Consider the following 18,115-nt stretch of genomic DNA (forward strand, 5'->3'; position numbering starts at 1 on the left):
TGTATTTTATCGGTAGTCAAAGGGAGAAACTCGTATAAATGACTACACACACTCACCAACTCTATAATGGATATTGATTTTAAAATCGGCTTTAAAATCGGCTTTCAATGGTTATTGCGTGAAATTATCAAGCTAACCTCTGTACCCTGTTCAGTTAGTATCGTCAATGACCTTTGTTCTCCTTGTCTTTTGCTCTTCCGGTAACGTTTCAATGTTCTCAAACCGTTTTTCAAGCGTTGTTGACAATATTTCGTCGAATAGCGCTTCGGATATACAATGTGGCATCGAGAAATGTTCACTGTAGCTAGAACTATAAAATAACACCTTGAAATCTCTTGACATTACAAACAAACTGACATAAGATAATGAGCAATGTATACTTGTACCTCCCTACCCTTCATTACAAATAATTTAGCCAATCACAAACTGGACTTCAAATCAGCCAATCAGTGAACCAGAACAATTTTGAGCAATCTGTAATTCTATTGGTGCGGCCTGATCAATCAACTATGCGGTTCCTACCAGAGGCTCCGACGAGGTCTCGCTGCTTCGCAGCTCGCTCACCGCTTCGCGGCTCAAAATATACGTGGCCGGGAGAAAAATCGTCGAACCTCTGGAACCAGGGTAATCACATGCATGCTACTTGCATGATATCTATGTCGGCTGGATGACCTACCTGCCCGGTTCTCAATAGCATTTGTTTATTTTTGTTTCAGCTTGTGGAGGAGAGTTAAACTCAGACTTTTGATGCTCTGGGAATTCTATATTGTTTGCTAATGATCGTAACATCAAATTCTTTCGCACCATGCACGGTCCATACTCGATTGGCTGCTTTCCGATTTACTCCCGAAGTTTGGTAATAAACAGGTTTTTTTAAATTCAAACGTGGGACGTTTGTCATGATGTACTTTGTCAGTGTGAGTGAATAGAATCGGCGAACATGTCTCAAATAAAACTTCAAGAAAGATGCGAGCCAGACTTTTGAGTTTAAATAAAGAACCATACTTCGGGAGTAAATCGGAAAGCAGCCAATCGAGTATGGACCGTGCATGGTGCGAAAGAATTTGATGTTACGATCATTAGCAAACAATAGAATTCCCAGAGCATCAAATCGTTGGGAAACGATCAATGTTTTCTGTATTTCCCGTTCGCTTTAGATCGCGTTAAATGAGTTCAATGCTTTTGCAATTTTGTGTAATATTAGTTTAAGTTCTAATTTGTATCCTGACGTAGTTTTGAGAGAAATGATCAGCGATTTTTAGAATAATGGAAGATCTAGTAAGATTGACTAGAAAACGGCAATGAAAAGTGCGCATCAAATGTTTAACCCGTCTTATGCATTATACGTTTTCACAAAATCGCATAAGTCGATTACCTTCAAAATGTTCCTTTTAAAACTAGATACAGAGTAAAACTAAATGAGCAATGACTTTTGTGAATATATTGCTCTGAAATATTAATTTCGGCCGTATCAAATCCATTGTTTAGTTTTGAAGTAGATTATGCACTATATTTAGACAATCTCAAATATCTCATAATTAGCTAGATAGATTATTTCAAAAATCCCTACAAATGGAGGCATCTAGTGTATAATTATACACTATATGTGGTACGAAGCATTTTAGTGTTGAACGCTCTGCAAGGCTAAAATTGCTCTCTAAACGAAAACAAATATTTAATCATAATCGCGTGTTATGACGTCCGATTTCATTAAAAACTGCATCAAACATTAATTCAATCTTTATGTGACTTATGTGCAAAAAAGATTTGCAATCGGATAAAACACGTTTACGCACCAGCGTTTCAAACGTGGAAGGTAGCGGTCAAGCGTGAGGGTGTCCAGCCACCTTAAGGGTAGATGTCCACTAATATCGAGCAAAATCGAGAATTCGCGGTCACAGTCAAAATTTCGATGTTGCTCATTTTTGGTTTGCTGGAAGGCATTACCGAGTAAACAAACGTGGTGTAGTTAGTTTTTCAAAAAACCGCTAAAATTCTGAGAAATCCGAGAAAAACTGGTGGCCTAGCGGCGTTCTCAAAAGTATGCAAATTTTCAGTTAAATCAAACCGGTCCAAAAACAACTAACCCATACAGAATAGGAAAAAGATATGAAAACTATATGTTTATAAATTGATAGAAGAGATGTTTGAGACTTGATTGGGTATAAAATAATGGTTTTAGCTATTTATTGAAAGCGGTCAGGTGATATTTAGAATTGAGTGGTATTCACACATAGATTTGACCCTTGCTACGCCAAAAAAAAATAATAATCAAGTACGCAACTTTTTTTCTCAATGAAACTCACTTCATGAACTATTTGGATGTTCTTCTAGAACATATCCAAAAATCAGTTTGGGATTATTGTATTTAGGGTTCATACGGAGGCCGTGAACATTGAGTATTTTCGACATATACCGTAACTGAAATCCACAAGTGTTTGTTGTTTCTGGTCGCTATTTTCTCATTCGTTTCTATTTTTATCCGGAATTAAAGCCCAAAAATGTGTTTCCTTTTAAAAAAATACCTTTAATTAGCAGTTTACATTATTTTAGCAGTTACAACATTCATTTCGGGTAGATTCTCTAAAGAAAATTAATAACAGTCGGATTAAGCCAGTAAAACTGACACAATTAAAAACCTACTGTACGATTTTACCTGCTCCACCTGATAAGATAGTGTCAGCTTTAAAAACTTTCCTTTTGAGAAATCTCAAAATTTTGGGTACGGTATACATCGCACGAAATCAATGCAGTTTAAAAAGGAACATGGACATGCAAAAGCCATTAAAGATAATATATTTTGAAATTAAATTATAAAGCAGTTTCATGCACGTTAATTGACGGCATTATGCAAAATCCTAAATGATAAGATGTACATGCCCAATTAGAACAACGTCCCTGGACGAAAACTTTGGTTAAAAGTTCGGTTCGACGTGCTGCTCAGCTGAGCGGCCGGAGTTAAACACTAGTCAACTGAAGCTCCTTCAATGGACCCCGGGACATGGCGGGGAATTAATGTGACGAGACCGGGAGTTTAACGCGCATGCATTTAACAGCGTGAATGCACGGAGATACGAGAGATTTAATGCGTAGCTCAACAATTTTAACAGCTAATATTTTCCTGTGTACCCTGGGCAGGGCGGGGAATTTAACACTGCATAAATGTTAAATTCCCCGCCCTTTCTCGGAGGTCGAGGGGTGGGGGTTTCAATTGACTAGTGCATGAAAACAAATAAAAGAAAAAGAAAGAAAATAAAGAAACATAGAAACGAACGAATGAGGGAGGGAGGGAGGGAGGAATAGGAAGGAAGGAAGGAAAAGCAAGGGAAAAAAGGAAGGAAGAAAGGAAGGACAGAGGAAAGCATAAGGTCATCCTCCCCCTCCCAAAAAAAAAGGTCAAATCACAAACGAATGATTTTTTTCCTGACAATTAGAAATTACTGCTGAAATTTAAAATATTTCTCCTCATGAAAACACAAGTAAAAGACTTCATGACACTTTGAGGTGTACCCTTCGAGCAGAGTTTCCCTTTTACCTGGGGGGGGGGGGGGGGGGGGGGTACTTCGCCAGAATTTGGGTAGGGGTGTTCCGATGGGATTCTGAAAGGGGTACCCTGTTTATGACAAAAAAAACTCTCAAATTTCTAGACCCTGTTTATGATAAAAGATATATTTTATTGCACTGAGTTCCTGTTTCAATTATCATGTCAACTCGCGTATCTTTTTTTTTTACGACAATAATAACCAGTTTCGGTCAATGCGAAAGTAGAAACCCTGAATATGACAGGAAGCTAAGGAAAAATTTGCAATTTTAGTGAAATTGCATACCCTGTTTATGACAAGAAGCTCGAAAAACCATACCCTGTTCAGCGGATCATCCCCGTATAGTCTATATATGGGAGTACCCCTCCCCAGGCGAAAGTGGTTAAAGGAGACTGCTCGTCTCAGTATCCATTCCGATTCCACAATCACGGTAATTCCCCATTGCCTATTTTAATAAATATCCACTTCGCGGCGAAGGATCGTCCCTCTTTTAAAACTAAATGAAAATATACAAAAGTTTACAAAAAGACGCCGAATGGCCGAATAGGAAAATAAAATACCGGGATTGTCGAAAATACTCAATGTTCACGGCCTCCGTATGAACCCTAAATACAATAACCCAAACTGATTTTTGGATATGTTCTAGAAGAACATCCAAATAGTTCATGACGTGAGTTTCATTGAGAAAAAAAGTTGCGCACTTGATTCATTTTTTGGCGTAGCAAGGGTCAAATCTATGTGTGAATACCACTCAATTCTAAATATCATCTGACCGCTTTCAATAAATAGCTAAAACTATTATTTTATACCCAATCAAGTCTCAAACATCTCTTCTATCAATTTATAAACATATAGTTTTCATATCTTTTTCCTATTCTGTATGGGTTAGTTGTTTTTGGACCGGTTTGATTCAACTGAAAATTTGCATACTTTTGAGATCGCCGCTAGGCCACCAGTTTTTCTCGGATTTCTCAGAATTTTAGCGGTTTTTTGAAAAACTAACTACACCACGTTTGTTTACTCGGTAATGCCTTCCAGCAAACCAAAAATGAGCAAAATCGAAATTTTGACCGTGACCGGCCGATGCTCGATATTAGTGGACCTTCGCTCTTAAGCTCTACGCGTGGTTTTACGGCTCATTACACAAAACTGTAACTAGGCAAGAACTGTCTTGACCTGTAACTTTAATTGATCTGGATATGCTGAATAGAATAATGAATTATTCAATGTATGACAAAATAACGTCATTAGTTAATGATACCTCTAAATCAGTACTTCCATGTTAAAATTCTAGCACTAAGTAAATGAAAAGCTAAAGCCGGAAAAATAAGCCACCAAGAGAGCATGACAAAGAAATGGGAATGAACATGATCTTATGAGATAAGTCAGAGTAGTAGTAACACCTGTCGAAAACTAGAATAGCTCTGTTATAGGTTGGCATAGGTCCAACTATGCATATAACCTTAAAACGTTTTGGACCATAGCGTGAACGTACCGCAGCATGAACCATGGTACCGTAGCATGAACAATGGTACAGTAGCATGAACCAGTGTACCGTAGCATGAACCAGTGTACCGTAGCATGAACCAGTGTACCGTAGCATGAACCAGTGTACCGTAGCATAAACCTGGGTATCGTAGCATGCTATCAACTGCATTCCTGTTATCAAGGAATTTGGCCACCAGCATGGAGTCAGATATAGGTAAAATATATATATATGATTTAGAAATGTAATAGCCTAATTATGTGGGGCTTCAAAATTTGATATCTATATATATGTTTAAATCAATATTTTTGTTTTGGTGAAAGCAACATTGGTGTGGTGTTCTCACGAGAACGAAACGTTGGGAAGTCTCTTACCCTCAACATCCTTGCTAAAGGACAGGGGCTTCCCACAAAAACGCACCCTTTGTTGGTGCTCTGGAGGGGATTAAAATGTTTGCGGCACATCACTGTAAGTTTGTTGTCATTATTAATTCATGTACAGTCCATATTAGGAAGCATCCTTTCTGAATGACAAAGCTAGCATAAATTTTCCAGTGTGTGCTATAGCCGCAAACAAAAGTTATATTTGGATGGACATATATATGAGCAAGGAGAGTATTGAGTACGAGCTCACAGTCGGATTAAATTGTTCCTTTGCCAATATTATATACACAATTAGCATATTTATATCAAGGTGTCAAGACTTTTTTAATATTGGACAAATTCTGTTGGCTCATAATTTTCTGAAACCAACTTGTATGTATATCATTCAAATGTATATTAATTAAACTAAATGATTATTCTTGTTTTCTTATATATTTTTTTAGTAAAATGCTGATGAATATCCTCCAGAGTTCGACTCTAACATGCTTTGTCGATGATCCAAAGCTGACTGAGGCATTGGGGGAGTTCCTCTTGCAAGTCAACAGTGGGTTGCTTCAGGGCTCTTCTCAAACAGGCCTAAATGCACCAAAAGGAAGTTTGCTTCTTTCAACAAACTCCATCGAATGCGATAGGTATGTATTGGTTGTGAGCGCTTTTTAATTAAATTATATTTTGTGATTTTAATGAAATTGCTTAATAATTACATAGCTAATGCCTATTTTCTTTTTTAGAATACATGGAAGAGTTCTCAGGATGGATTATGTGAAAGATGAAGATTTCACAATAACCCATGAAAGTGGGCTTTACAATCTTGAGGAGTTGGTGGAAGAAAACAAGGCAAGTTGAAGAAAAATAAAATTGGAAAAAAATTCCATTTTGATCCTATAGTCATTATGTGACTAATTTAGAAACCAACTTTTTCGAATTTATCTTGGAAAATCCAAAGTTATTTAAGTCTAATGGAATCGCTTTGAAAAATCCATGTGCTTGCTGACATATTTCTGCAATGAAATTGACCAATCGCAGTGCTTGTGCGGTAGTTAGTGATTTCATAATGTGACAAAAACCATAGCTTAATGTACACATATAATGCAAGATATTACAATTTCTATTTTTTATTTCACAGGGATTCCTTCTGGCTTGGGTCTTAAGATATAGAAAAATGTGGTGCAGCTATGAAGGAGCTAACCAAAATCTCTTGAAAATCAGAGCTGTTCTGGAAATGGAGATTCCACATCAGCAACCACGCTGGTACAAAGGAGCAATGCTGCTTATGTATACCTATACCCTAGTAAGTAGTTTTGAAACTACATATTAACACACTTTGTCACACTCCTGTATTCTTAGTGTCTATCCTGACTATTACACTCTACTAATTAGTATACTTTGTTGAATGGGTTATAGAAAGCCCCTCTAATGTATGATTAATTGTCTAATATAAAAATGAGTGTAAAAAGTTACCTATTTTGTTTCATTTTTAGTTCCATTCTACAGCTGGGGTTAGAGCTGATATAAGGGAAGCACTGAGAAGACTTGGGAAGTCATGTTTACCCACCAAAAAAGTCCAGCCTTTTTGGGAGAGAGTACAGCTTGCCATTCAAGCAAAACTCGATCAACAAGACGTATGTGTGCACAAATATGTATCGTTTCTTCACTAGTAACGACACATTAATTAATTGAGAATGCTATTATATAATTTATGTATGTAGGAACATGCATGGCCTGGGTGATAATAAAATACACATTAAACACACATTTCTAAGTCCTAACCCTTTCAAAAACAAGCAACTCAAAAAAGGTTGGAGGGTGGGGCAATCTCTGTTTACTCCTTTAACCTTTAACATATGGTACTGATACTTTTTTCAACACAGGAATCCCCATTAGTGTGGCTGAACCCACTTGTCAACCTTAAGGTTGATGATAATTTTGTGCCAGGAATTGGCATTTTGTCATCAGCAATGCAGCATTTTCCTTCTATTTCTGGGCAGGCAAGTGTTCTTGGGCTTTATAATAATAATATAAATGAGATGTATGCACACTCATATGGTCTCAGATGGAGAATGTATAATAATATATGTATAATGTGACTATAAAAATCATAGACTGAAATTTAGCATGTAAGAGCTACAATAAGAGTGGATGTGTAATAGAGAGTATGCCTTCTTTCCTATTGATTTTATTAAATTTTTCCCCCCATAATTTCAATTTTAATAGGAAATTAAAGACGAGCTGGATTTAGTTTCCGACATGGGGAAAAAAACCATAAGTATTTTTTTTGCAACAAGGAACGAGTGCTCTTTGCAGGATATAAAAAAAAAGATAGAAACTGTGGCAAAGCAGCCAAAGGATACAGAATTCCAAGAAACATCCTTGATGAGAGGATTCTAAAACAAATTGACTCAAGTAAGTGTATTACTTAAAAAAAACAATAAACAAAGTCCACCCATACTTGCAAGCTAATGATTGTGTGCAGTAAGATTGGTTTGGTATCCATTATATATAAAATACACAACTTAAGATTTAATTTGCATATCACAAGCAACACAAGGTCTATAGAATAATAATGCTCCAGGCTTTCTTTTTTTATTAATTAGTGATTAGATGACGAATAATTGTATCAATGTAATAGATAAGAGTATTGAAACAATGGTAATAAATATCAAATGCATATACATTATAATGATTTATGGTATTTTCCCAATAATGCAGAATGCGGAGTAATGGAAGCTCAATTGACACCAGAGGACAGGTATAAGTGTTCCACAATGGCAGAAGAAGAAGAGACTCTGTGTGAAGAAAGTGTTTCCCTCATTGAAGAAGTACAGCAGGATGTTTGGATGTTAGGTATATTTTAAACAAACATATTATATAAATTTTGATATGAAAATGTAATAATCATATGCATGAAACAACATAATGAGCATTCTATCACTGAGAACATTTGAAATAAATGTAGTGTCTGCCAAACTACTGACCTAGCCTCACAGTCTGTATCTGAGAAAGTTTTAAGGACACCAAAAGGCTTAAATTGATTGTTGAAGTGTGATTACTATGAATGGTTCCATATTTTTTGTTTAAAGCTGAAAATTTTGGATTGGAAAATGAGGAAGTTAAAGCAGGAACTCCAGAAAATGCATATTTCATACAGGTATTTATTTGTACTTCTAAAATTGAACAAGTGTCCATAAAATGAGAAGCGCAAGCTAAGCATGCTGACCCATGATAAGATTACACTTATTTAAGAAAATAACTTCTTGACTTATTGATATTTATTGAATTGTGACTTTTAGGAGTTAACACCAGACTCAAGACAGAAGTACATGAGCTTTACTCCACGACGCAAGGAAATATTCAAAGAGGTAACATTTACTTGAATGAAAAATTTATGAGTACATTATGCACCATTAGGTACTATCTCTTTATGGTGCACACTTTTAGAGTTTGTACTCTATATGTCTTGTGATGCATTAATTAAATGAGTAATGATAACTTTATATCACAGGGGTTTATGTCCTGCAAAAGACAAGCAGATGCAGCTAAAGGTATTTATTAAACTGATTAATTAAAAAAGTACATAATTTACCATATTATGAATGATTAAAAATAAAATATAGAAATACCATAAAGTTCTAGATTCCTTTTCATATTTCATAACTTTTTATTGGCAGGCAGTCAAGATGATAATGCTGAAACTGTGAGCTCCGGTACGTTAGTGACAATAATTACCAACATATGAAAATAAAATATGAATTAATGAATTAGGACATTTACTACAACTACCATAATTCCCAATTTGCACACTTTTTTGGTTAAAACAGAATAAATTTGAACAAAAAAAGAAAGTCTGCCAAGCATTTTGGTAGCAACAGTTGTAGTGAAATGATGCTATTATGCAAACATACTGTCACATTGGTTTAATTGCATTGAATATTCAGTTCATATTGGGACTCAAAGTTCATATTGGGACTCATTGAAATGAAAAGTCTAGGCTGCCCAGCAGTACATCCAATCTAAAATCAATGTGAATGGCCATCAACTCCATTCAACTGTCTGTTATTTTGGGCCATGAATGGATTTCTTGTATGTGTTCGTCCTATTAACATTTTTCATCTAAAATACTTGTTTTTGTTTTTGTAATGGTTAATCAGAACAAGAAAACCCTGCACCAAAAGAAACAAAACGTCACCGGTTATTTGCAGAAGGAACTGTTGGTGTACTACCAACTGAAAGAAGTAAAAAAAAAGGTAAAGCAATGGATTACTTGAAAAAAATGACGTGTGTACATAGTATTAATGTATAAGAAATGTATACGAAAAGCACAGGTGGCGTAGCGGTGAGAGCACTCACCTCTCACCAATGCAACCCGGGTTTGAGTCCCACTGAGCTCGGTGTCGTATGTGAGTAGAGTTGCTTGTTGGTTCTCTCCTGTGTAGTATGTGAGTAGAGTTGTTTGTTGGTTCTCTCCTGTGTAGTATGTGAGTAGAGTTGTTTGTTGGTTCTCTCCTGTGTATTATGTGAGTAGAGTTGTTTGTTGGTTCTCTTCTGTGTAGTATGTGAGTAGAGTTGTTTGTTGGTTCTCTCCTGTGTATTATGTGAGTAGAGTTGTTTGTTGGTTCTCTCCTGTGTAGTATGTGAGTAGAGTTGTTTGTTGATTCTCTCCTGTGCTTCGAGGGTTTTCAGGGTTCCCCGGCTTTCCTCCCTCCACAAAAATCAACTCCTAAATTCCCATTGGAATGACAGTGGATGAATAGCTACTCTGTAGAAATGCCACTGTTAAATCCCATTTATTTATTTATTTAATTAATTAATTATTTATATGATTATTTATATGATATAATATTTACTAGGCAATAAGAATCAATGTACCAAGTGCAAGGGCTCATCCCCTCCAAAGCATAAGAAAAACAAAGGAGGCAACAACGAGTTTTGGGATTGGATTGAATGTGCCAAGTGTAGCCATTGGTTCCATCTGTAAGTGCTAATATTGATCAATATGATATGCAATATACACCTACTTGCAAGAACGTTGTCATACATACAGCATAGTAGTTTAGAGAGAAAGGAATAAATTAAAAGACAAAAGAAAAAGTTCAGCTTCAGTGATCTTCTTTTTGTCTTTTAATTTATTCCTTTCTCTGTAAACTACTGATGTTCTATTTTCATGTGACAACGTTCTTGCAAGTAGGTGTAGATATAATATTCATAGAATATATTTTTGCAATCCTATCTTTTTGTCAACAACCTTTTTCATGTGCTAATAGTAATTTATTCATTATGCTTTGGGAAAATCCTTTGTGTCTGCTGTACTTGTTTATTTAGGACTATTTTTTTATTTATTACTTAAAAGTCATATATGTTTCACAGTATCAGTACCTATATTCAATGTACGATAATGTGCATAAAATATTTCATCTTTCTTGCAGACAATGTACTCAACTTTCCGAAGCACCAGAGAAAAATGATGCATGGTATTGTGAATATTGCATTAGTTGTTCAGCTTAATTAATAACCACATAAATGGATAAATTGTAAGAATTTGTCTGAATCCAAACAGTTATGTAAATGAACTGCAGAAATCAAATTTGGAAAGTTTTCAATCCATATAACGTTATATTACAATGTTACAATCATTCGTGAAATAATATTTATCACAGATTTGTGAAGTAAATGTGGACTAGTAGATAATTTTACAAATCATTTATTTGGTTTTAAAGTTAAAAGCCATGTTAAGATAACTTGTAGAAATTAGTAAATGATTTCAGGAAACTTTTCCAAATTTCTACAGTTTATCTTGACATGGCTGTTAACTTTAAAACCAAATAAATGATTCGTAAAATTCCAACTAGTCCACACTTAACTTCACAAATCTGTGATAAATATCCCTAGACAAGAATTGGTTAGCTTCTAGTGTTTTCTCAATTTTCTCTTTTTGGGATGATACTATCTTCTCATTATGATAGTAATCCATCAAATAATTGTACAAAAAATGGACTGAGAATGACTGCATAGTTGAGCTTCTCAACCTTAAGAAATTTTTTCTATGGTTTTCACTTTCTTGGTAACTAGTTTTGATTGTGAAAGCTTGTTCACAATACTGCAAGTTGTGAAATTCACAAAGAGGAGACTTGTGTGGCTCTGTTGACGTGTGGAATCGATCACCCATTACATATCGATCTGTGTTACCTGTAATGGGATGTTCCCATTTCAATATGTCTTCTGGTTTTGGTAAAGTCACATTTTCTGCTCTATACTCTAGTGGAACTATGTCAGGAACACTAACCTAGCAAATTAAATTCATATTTTAGTTTGTCTTTTTACTTGCCATTTTTTATAAATGCCAAAACAATATTGACAGTTTTATGTTTAAATCCCAAAATAATACAAAATTGTAGTTAATTATAAAAAATGTCCAATATGTGCAAAACGTCACAAGAAAACGAATTAATGGTTATGAACATGACTGTATAAATGACTTGTATATAATCTGAAAATAAATATTTAACAAGCAAACCATTTGTGTGATGTTTTTAATGTTGTTTACTTTTTATTAATTTTAGAAAGTATAATAAACATCAAATCAATATCTAGTCTAAAGTTTTGGTTGAACAAAATGTAATACCTGAGATGGATTTTTTCCAATTTCTGGTATTTCAAAGCAACCAGCTCTGTCTGCCCACAGCATTTTTGTTACAACAGGATCTCTAATATCCATATGCCGTGCAAATCCACAAGGTGTATCACATATGAACATAGGAGGAGGGTAACGTAGTGACAGATATAAATCTGCAGAAGCTCTAACAGACTCTTGCAACAACAGAAACTTAGAAGCAACAGTAACCTAAAATAAAATGTGTATCAAGTCGTGAGTTCCCAGAATTGACACTTATTTATAAGACAACTATGCCATGGTGCACAAAGTTGCACCATAGGACAGCGGCTCTGGGACAGAAACCGCTATAGAGATTCACTTTACATTATATAAATTATACAAATTGTTAACCCCCCCCTTGATTTACATGTAGAAACCCATGTACAAAAATAATTATTATCCAATAATGAAATTATAAGTGGAGGATCATAAGTGAGGAAATTCGTCCTGCAGGTTTATCCAATGAAGAATGAGGCTTTAGGGACAGAAAAAATAAATGAAGGTAATGACACTTACACCATGTCGACAAACAATATGGTAAAAGCCACCAGTGTTTCCAGGCACTTTGTTGAAACCATGACACGGAGAGTTACCAACTAACAGATGTGCATAAAGAGCATTTATTTCAGCCTGTATGAAGCTCTATGAATACAAACATAGGGATTATAAAATAATATTAAATGCCTTTGCAAATACATTTTAACAAGAAAGGATAGTCAACTAAGAATATTAAACGCAAGCATTGCATTGGATAATAGATCTTACGTTCTGAAGCAATATCTCCCTATTTTAGTTCATGTTATTTGTTGAAGGATGAGAATCTTTTTTGCCAATTGTATCCACATCCATGTATACTCATGTGCAACAATAAAGCAAAGAAATCATATTCCAGGGAATATTTTGACATCATTTCTGTATAATTGGTGAAGCATTGCATTACAAAGTCTGTTATATGCTTTGAGCAATTATCACTTTCAATTACTCGTTGCTTTATAGGTTGGTTGAAGAGAGATATGCATGTAATGTACACAGAAAAACTGTTAACACTGAGCAAATACAAAATACTACGCATGTAATTAGAAAATCAAATACCTTGGATGCGCCAGATGGAAGTGTCATAGAACATTTCTTTGCAATGTCTTTGAGATCTTTGATATTCAACATATCAATAGAAGTTATGTCCAATGCATTAGATGAAATGAGATGGTGCAATAATGCAGGATCCCCTATTAATATTGAAAATTATTATATTACTATTTAATTTAATGGAAAATCATTCTCAAAATTCAAATCCTACATCTTTATGAAATAGTCAACTTGTATAAGAAGCAATAAAGGATGATCAAAAAATACCTTGTGTTGGCTTATTTCGTGATTTTAAATAGATACTTTTCTTTTGCATTTCAGTATTGAACACCTGATTTCCTCTAAGTGAAGGGGCAATGATTGGGGGGACAGTGCTTGCATTGATAATGATGTCCTTGTCAAGCCCCTTCGCATATACATTTTTTTCATGCCAGGCAACTTTCAGGGAATTCAGAAATTCCTCCAAGCTGTAAGGACTAGAAGAGGGTTTTTCGTTATACTTGACCTGTGAATTCAAAGTGTATTTATCAAAGGTTAAAATAATGATTGTATCATGCATGGCAAAGGCTGTTAACTTGAAATGAGTGCAGCATTTTATTTTGGGGATTGGAGTCTCAACTTCTGAGTCCTGATGTTAGCATATAAACACTGTTATCCAACTGAAGATACATTGTCCAGCACAGGTACCTCTGAGTAGTGAATTATTTCTTTGTCTCACAATGAAAGAGGTGAGCATGATTCTTAATTCATCAACTTAAAACCTGTCCAAAATGCAGGGGGACCCAAGCCCATGTACTGGCCCTGCTATAATATATTTGTTGTTACAAACCCCTTTTAGTGAACAACAGTTTTTCTCATTGCCATCACCAAGGTAGAACTCCCCAATAATGCCACACAGCCCACAAATGTTGTCATCCAAGGATCGATTAGTGATTATTTCAAAGAAATAAAAGCTGTTGTATAACAGGCGTGACCAGTAAATAAGTTCTGCTGAGGAAGGCATCATTTCCTGAAAATGTATATACAATAATTATCACTGTCAAAATGGATCAAGTGTATGAAATTGAAGGCTAAATGGTGGCCTTTCTAGGAGGTTTTGTAACTCTATAAGCAATTGTTTTATAATACATTCAAAAGGCTAGAAGATAATCTATATTGGAAATTGGAGTACAAATGAATAATATTAAATAAGGAAATTATAATCAGCCTCTACTTAGTAATAACAGGATTAATTACATAAAAGAAATACCATGGTTGCAATACCACTTCATGTATCTTTCAATGAGAATTTTTTAGCAAAAACCAAACCTTGACACATTGTTTGCACCATGCATCTAATTTGCTTTCAATGGCTGTATATATTGGCACACCACGCTTGAATAGTTCCCTCCACTCTAGCAGCACCTCTATACCAAGAAGAATTTTTTCACAGATATTAAACAGCCCTGAAAATATAGTGAAATGAAAAAAAAAGTCTCATAAGTAATATATAACCCATCTCCACTGGCCATATTTGGTGTAGAGCTTTGCAGTCATTGTTGGTACAGGATTTAACTTTAATGACGCACTGCTTAAAAGGGTTGCCATTGGTCATAATGACAGAACCTCCACGACTTCCAGGATGTTGCTTAGGTTCTCCAAGAATATAACCACACAACCTACAATTCATCTCGTGAGGGTGAAAAACCAACGGCCAACCACCCTAAAGGAAAATATTTATACACAGTTGAGTCTTGAGGAAAATTAAGATATCCTTTAACATTTCTGATTAGAACTCATACTTTTTTACCTCTTTAACTCCCAAACGTGTTAATGAATCACACTTTTTGGCATGGTCCAGCCACATCACAGGGATTTGATATGGGATGGATCTTTGGGAGTTTGCTTGAAGTGTAGCTTGCCGTGAGAGCTCACTGCTTGGGACATCTGCACTTGGCTCTGAAAGTATGCTACTAGTGGATGTTGGTAGGCTGGTATTTGCCAATGGCGCAGTTGAAGATGAATTTGAAGATGACAGAACACTAGTAGAAGTTGATGATGAGGATGATGAAATGCTTTTAGCGGTGGGTAATACACATATGAGAGCATGCTGATGTAAACAAAATTTGATATGCTTTTGCTGTTTGCCTGAACCTGCAAGAGTCTTGCAGTTTTTAGCTGTGCATCTAAACCGATCTCTTGCCAATCTCATCACATGTGTGTAGCCAATCTGAGATGAGGCAGTTGGTGCTCCAAAAACAACAAAAACATTTGTGGCGACTTGCATAACTGAAGGCCAACCTTTATTGTTGTCAACTAAGTTGACTCTCAATACTTCTTTGGTAGTTGCATCACAATGATACTTCCCCAAAGTGTCACTGGTGATGTGCCATTCTTGCACAGCACTTGTTGTATTTGACAGCAATTTAATGTGCTGGCAAGAAAAACCCAATAGACTTGAGGCATCATTTGTCACAGTTATGCCTCTGACTTCTTTGCACTCTTGGTGGTGACAAAAACTGCCTCCTTGATCTTTTATTACAAAACATCTATCACCTCTGGGACTAGTTTTAACTGAGTATATACTAGTCCCACCTTCTTGAGTAATCAATACACATTCTGGGTTTTCCAACTTTTTTTTTTTTGGTTTTGGAACAAACCTACCACCAATGACAATGACAATGACAATGTTTTATTTGCATCACTTTTACAAATTTTAAATTACATTCAACTATTACCTTGAATATTAGATGCAAGCTCGCTATAATAACCTATAAGGGCTATACAGGACAGCAAGCTTCCAACTTATGTACAATATAACTAGGCAAGTAGATAGCAAAGCAAGAATAAGGAAAAATAAGCATATATATGTATGATATGTATATTAGTACTATTCTATGTATAAAGGAAAAAAGTAAGGAAGAATGGAAGAATAAGCATAATTATATTGAACTTATATTTATAATAATGTACATTAATACTTAAATTGTTTATATATTTGTATGTGACGACGTATATTCATACTGGAAATGGATAGAATGATATCTACGAGAGAAAAATCAAGGACATAACATGGAAAATCATGTTTCATAATTCTTTAACAAGGATTTTTTCAATGTATTTTTGAATGACGATATGCTGGGAGCTTGCTTTAAATCCTTTTCAATAGCATTCCAAGTTTTCACACCAGCAAATTTCAGAGCAAATTTACCATAGTTGGTACGTGCTTTTGGGAGAGAGTAACAGCAGTTAGAGGCAAGTCTAGTGTTATACTTATGTATTCTTTCAATTGGTTCAAAAAACGAATCGAAGCATTTGGGGAGCTTCCCAGTTCTAAAGTTATAAACGAAAATGGCATTGTGTAAGAAGACAAGCTCAGGAAATTTGAGTATATTGTATTTTAGGAAAAGTGGGTTTGTGTGATCCCTATAGCCAGAGAATGATATCAGTCTAAGTGCTTTCTTTTGAAGCAAATGTAACAACTTTGTTGTGGATGGATATGTATTTCCCCATGTTATAATTCCATATGTGAGAAAAGGATATATGAGACTGTAATATAGATTAACAAGTATGTTCTCGGAAGTATAGTGTCTAACTTTAGAAAGTAAGCCTATGTTTCTTCTGATTTTTTTGGCCACAAAAGCTACATGAGCTTTCCAATTTAGGTTGGAGTCTATCAGGACCCCTAAGTAACTAGTGTTATTGACCCGTTTCAGTCTTTTAGCATTTATACAAAGTTCAATGTCATAGGTAATCTTTTTCTGAGGTGAATGAAAAATAATATAATTTGATTTGTCAATATTAAGTAACAGTTTATTGGCAAGTAACCAGTTCTGGATGTTAACTAGCTCAATATTAATTTGTAATTCTAGTCCTTGGATAGTATTATTACAACAGAAAAGATTTGCATCGTCTGCAAACAGATGGAAATCAAAAAGTGAGGAAGAGTTATGAAAGTCATTAATGTACAACAAAAATAGAGTTGGGCCAAGGACTGACCCCTGTGGTACCCCACAGAAGATATTCATTACATCTGAATCAACTGCTGAGATTGAGACTAGTTGCTTCCTATTGCTTAGATAAGAGGTGAACCAGCTTTTAGCTATTCCATGAATCCCATAGTGATCTAGTTTGTTAAGTAGGATAGAGTGATTCACAGAGTCAAACGCTTTACTCAAGTCTAAAAATATACCACATGAGTATGAATTATTATCTATAGCTTGTTGTACATTATCTATGATAGAAAGAAGGGCATGGCTAGTAGAGCAAGATGATCTGAAGCCAAACTGTTTACCAAATAAAATATTATTATTATTAATAAACTCTATCAGCCTTCTGGAGACTAGTTTCTCCATCAGTTTATTAAAAATTGACAATAACGAGATAGGACGGTAGTTTTCTAATCTAAGTTGAGAACCCTTTTTGTGAACAGGGATAACTCGTGCAAGTTTGAACTGATCTGGTACAGTACCTTTTGAGAATGATACATTAAAGATAATTTCAAGAGGTTGCGAAATTATGTTCTGAAGCAATTTTAGAATTTAGTAGGTATACTATAGGGGCCTGATGCTTTAGATGGTTTTAGCTTATTGATTTCTTCTTCAATCTCTTTGGCATTTGTTGGACTCAAAACAAACTTTGCAGTTGGTTTTAAAGGCATGTATGCATAGGGTGACATATTAACCCTACCAATTGATGATGCTATCTTGTTGCCAATGCTTGCAAAATGATTATTAAAAGAATTTGCAATGTCCTTACTATCAGTAATTTCACCTTCGCTAGTGATAAGCTTGGATGTTATGTCACGAGCTAATGGCTTAAGGGATATAATTTGTTTTATCCCTTTCCATATATTTTTAATATTTGTCTTGTTATCAAAAAAGTATTTGTTATAATAATTCTTCTTACTGATACGTATAAGGTGGTTTATTTTATTCCTATAGAATCTAAACTTTTGTTGGTAGTAATCTGATCTAGTGTTGATAAATTT

At 35.0% G+C, this 18,115-nt stretch overlaps 3 protein-coding genes across 3 annotated transcripts in view; 2 read left to right on the plus strand and 1 right to left on the minus strand.

Annotated features, from left to right (window-relative positions):
- LOC116293733 (uncharacterized) overlaps positions 1–18,115 on the plus strand; it is a 112,769-nt gene that overhangs the window by 67,652 nt on the left and 27,002 nt on the right. The window lies entirely within an intron of this gene.
- LOC148906662 (uncharacterized) lies at positions 5,859–11,921 on the plus strand. The gene is made up of 14 exons (XM_089037659.1): positions 5,859–6,043; positions 6,143–6,248; positions 6,538–6,702; positions 6,893–7,033; positions 7,283–7,399; positions 7,679–7,814; positions 8,121–8,255; positions 8,492–8,559; positions 8,702–8,770; positions 8,914–8,953; positions 9,080–9,115; positions 9,560–9,655; positions 10,259–10,382; positions 10,835–11,921. The coding sequence occupies exons 1-14, from the start codon at positions 5,859–5,861 to the stop codon at positions 10,911–10,913; spliced, it is 1,497 nt and encodes a 498-aa protein (XP_088893785.1). The 3' UTR covers positions 10,914–11,921.
- On the minus strand, positions 11,254–17,803 carry LOC116293123 (HMG domain-containing protein 3). The gene is made up of 11 exons (XM_089037661.1): positions 17,680–17,803; positions 17,125–17,305; positions 14,936–15,785; positions 14,626–14,848; positions 14,455–14,591; positions 13,976–14,155; positions 13,414–13,651; positions 13,153–13,286; positions 12,577–12,702; positions 12,031–12,249; positions 11,254–11,691 (listed from the first exon to the last, which is right to left on the minus strand). Exons 1-11 carry the CDS (start codon positions 17,801–17,803, stop codon positions 11,254–11,256), a joined length of 2,850 nt encoding a protein of 949 aa, XP_088893787.1.

Source organism: Actinia tenebrosa, unplaced genomic scaffold (genome assembly GCF_029948245.1).
Source record: "Actinia tenebrosa isolate PJP-AT-01 unplaced genomic scaffold, QUT_ActTen_1.0 PGA_scaffold5__44_contigs__length_20552954, whole genome shotgun sequence".
In the NCBI taxonomy this organism is placed as follows: domain Eukaryota; kingdom Metazoa; phylum Cnidaria; class Anthozoa; order Actiniaria; family Actiniidae; genus Actinia; species Actinia tenebrosa.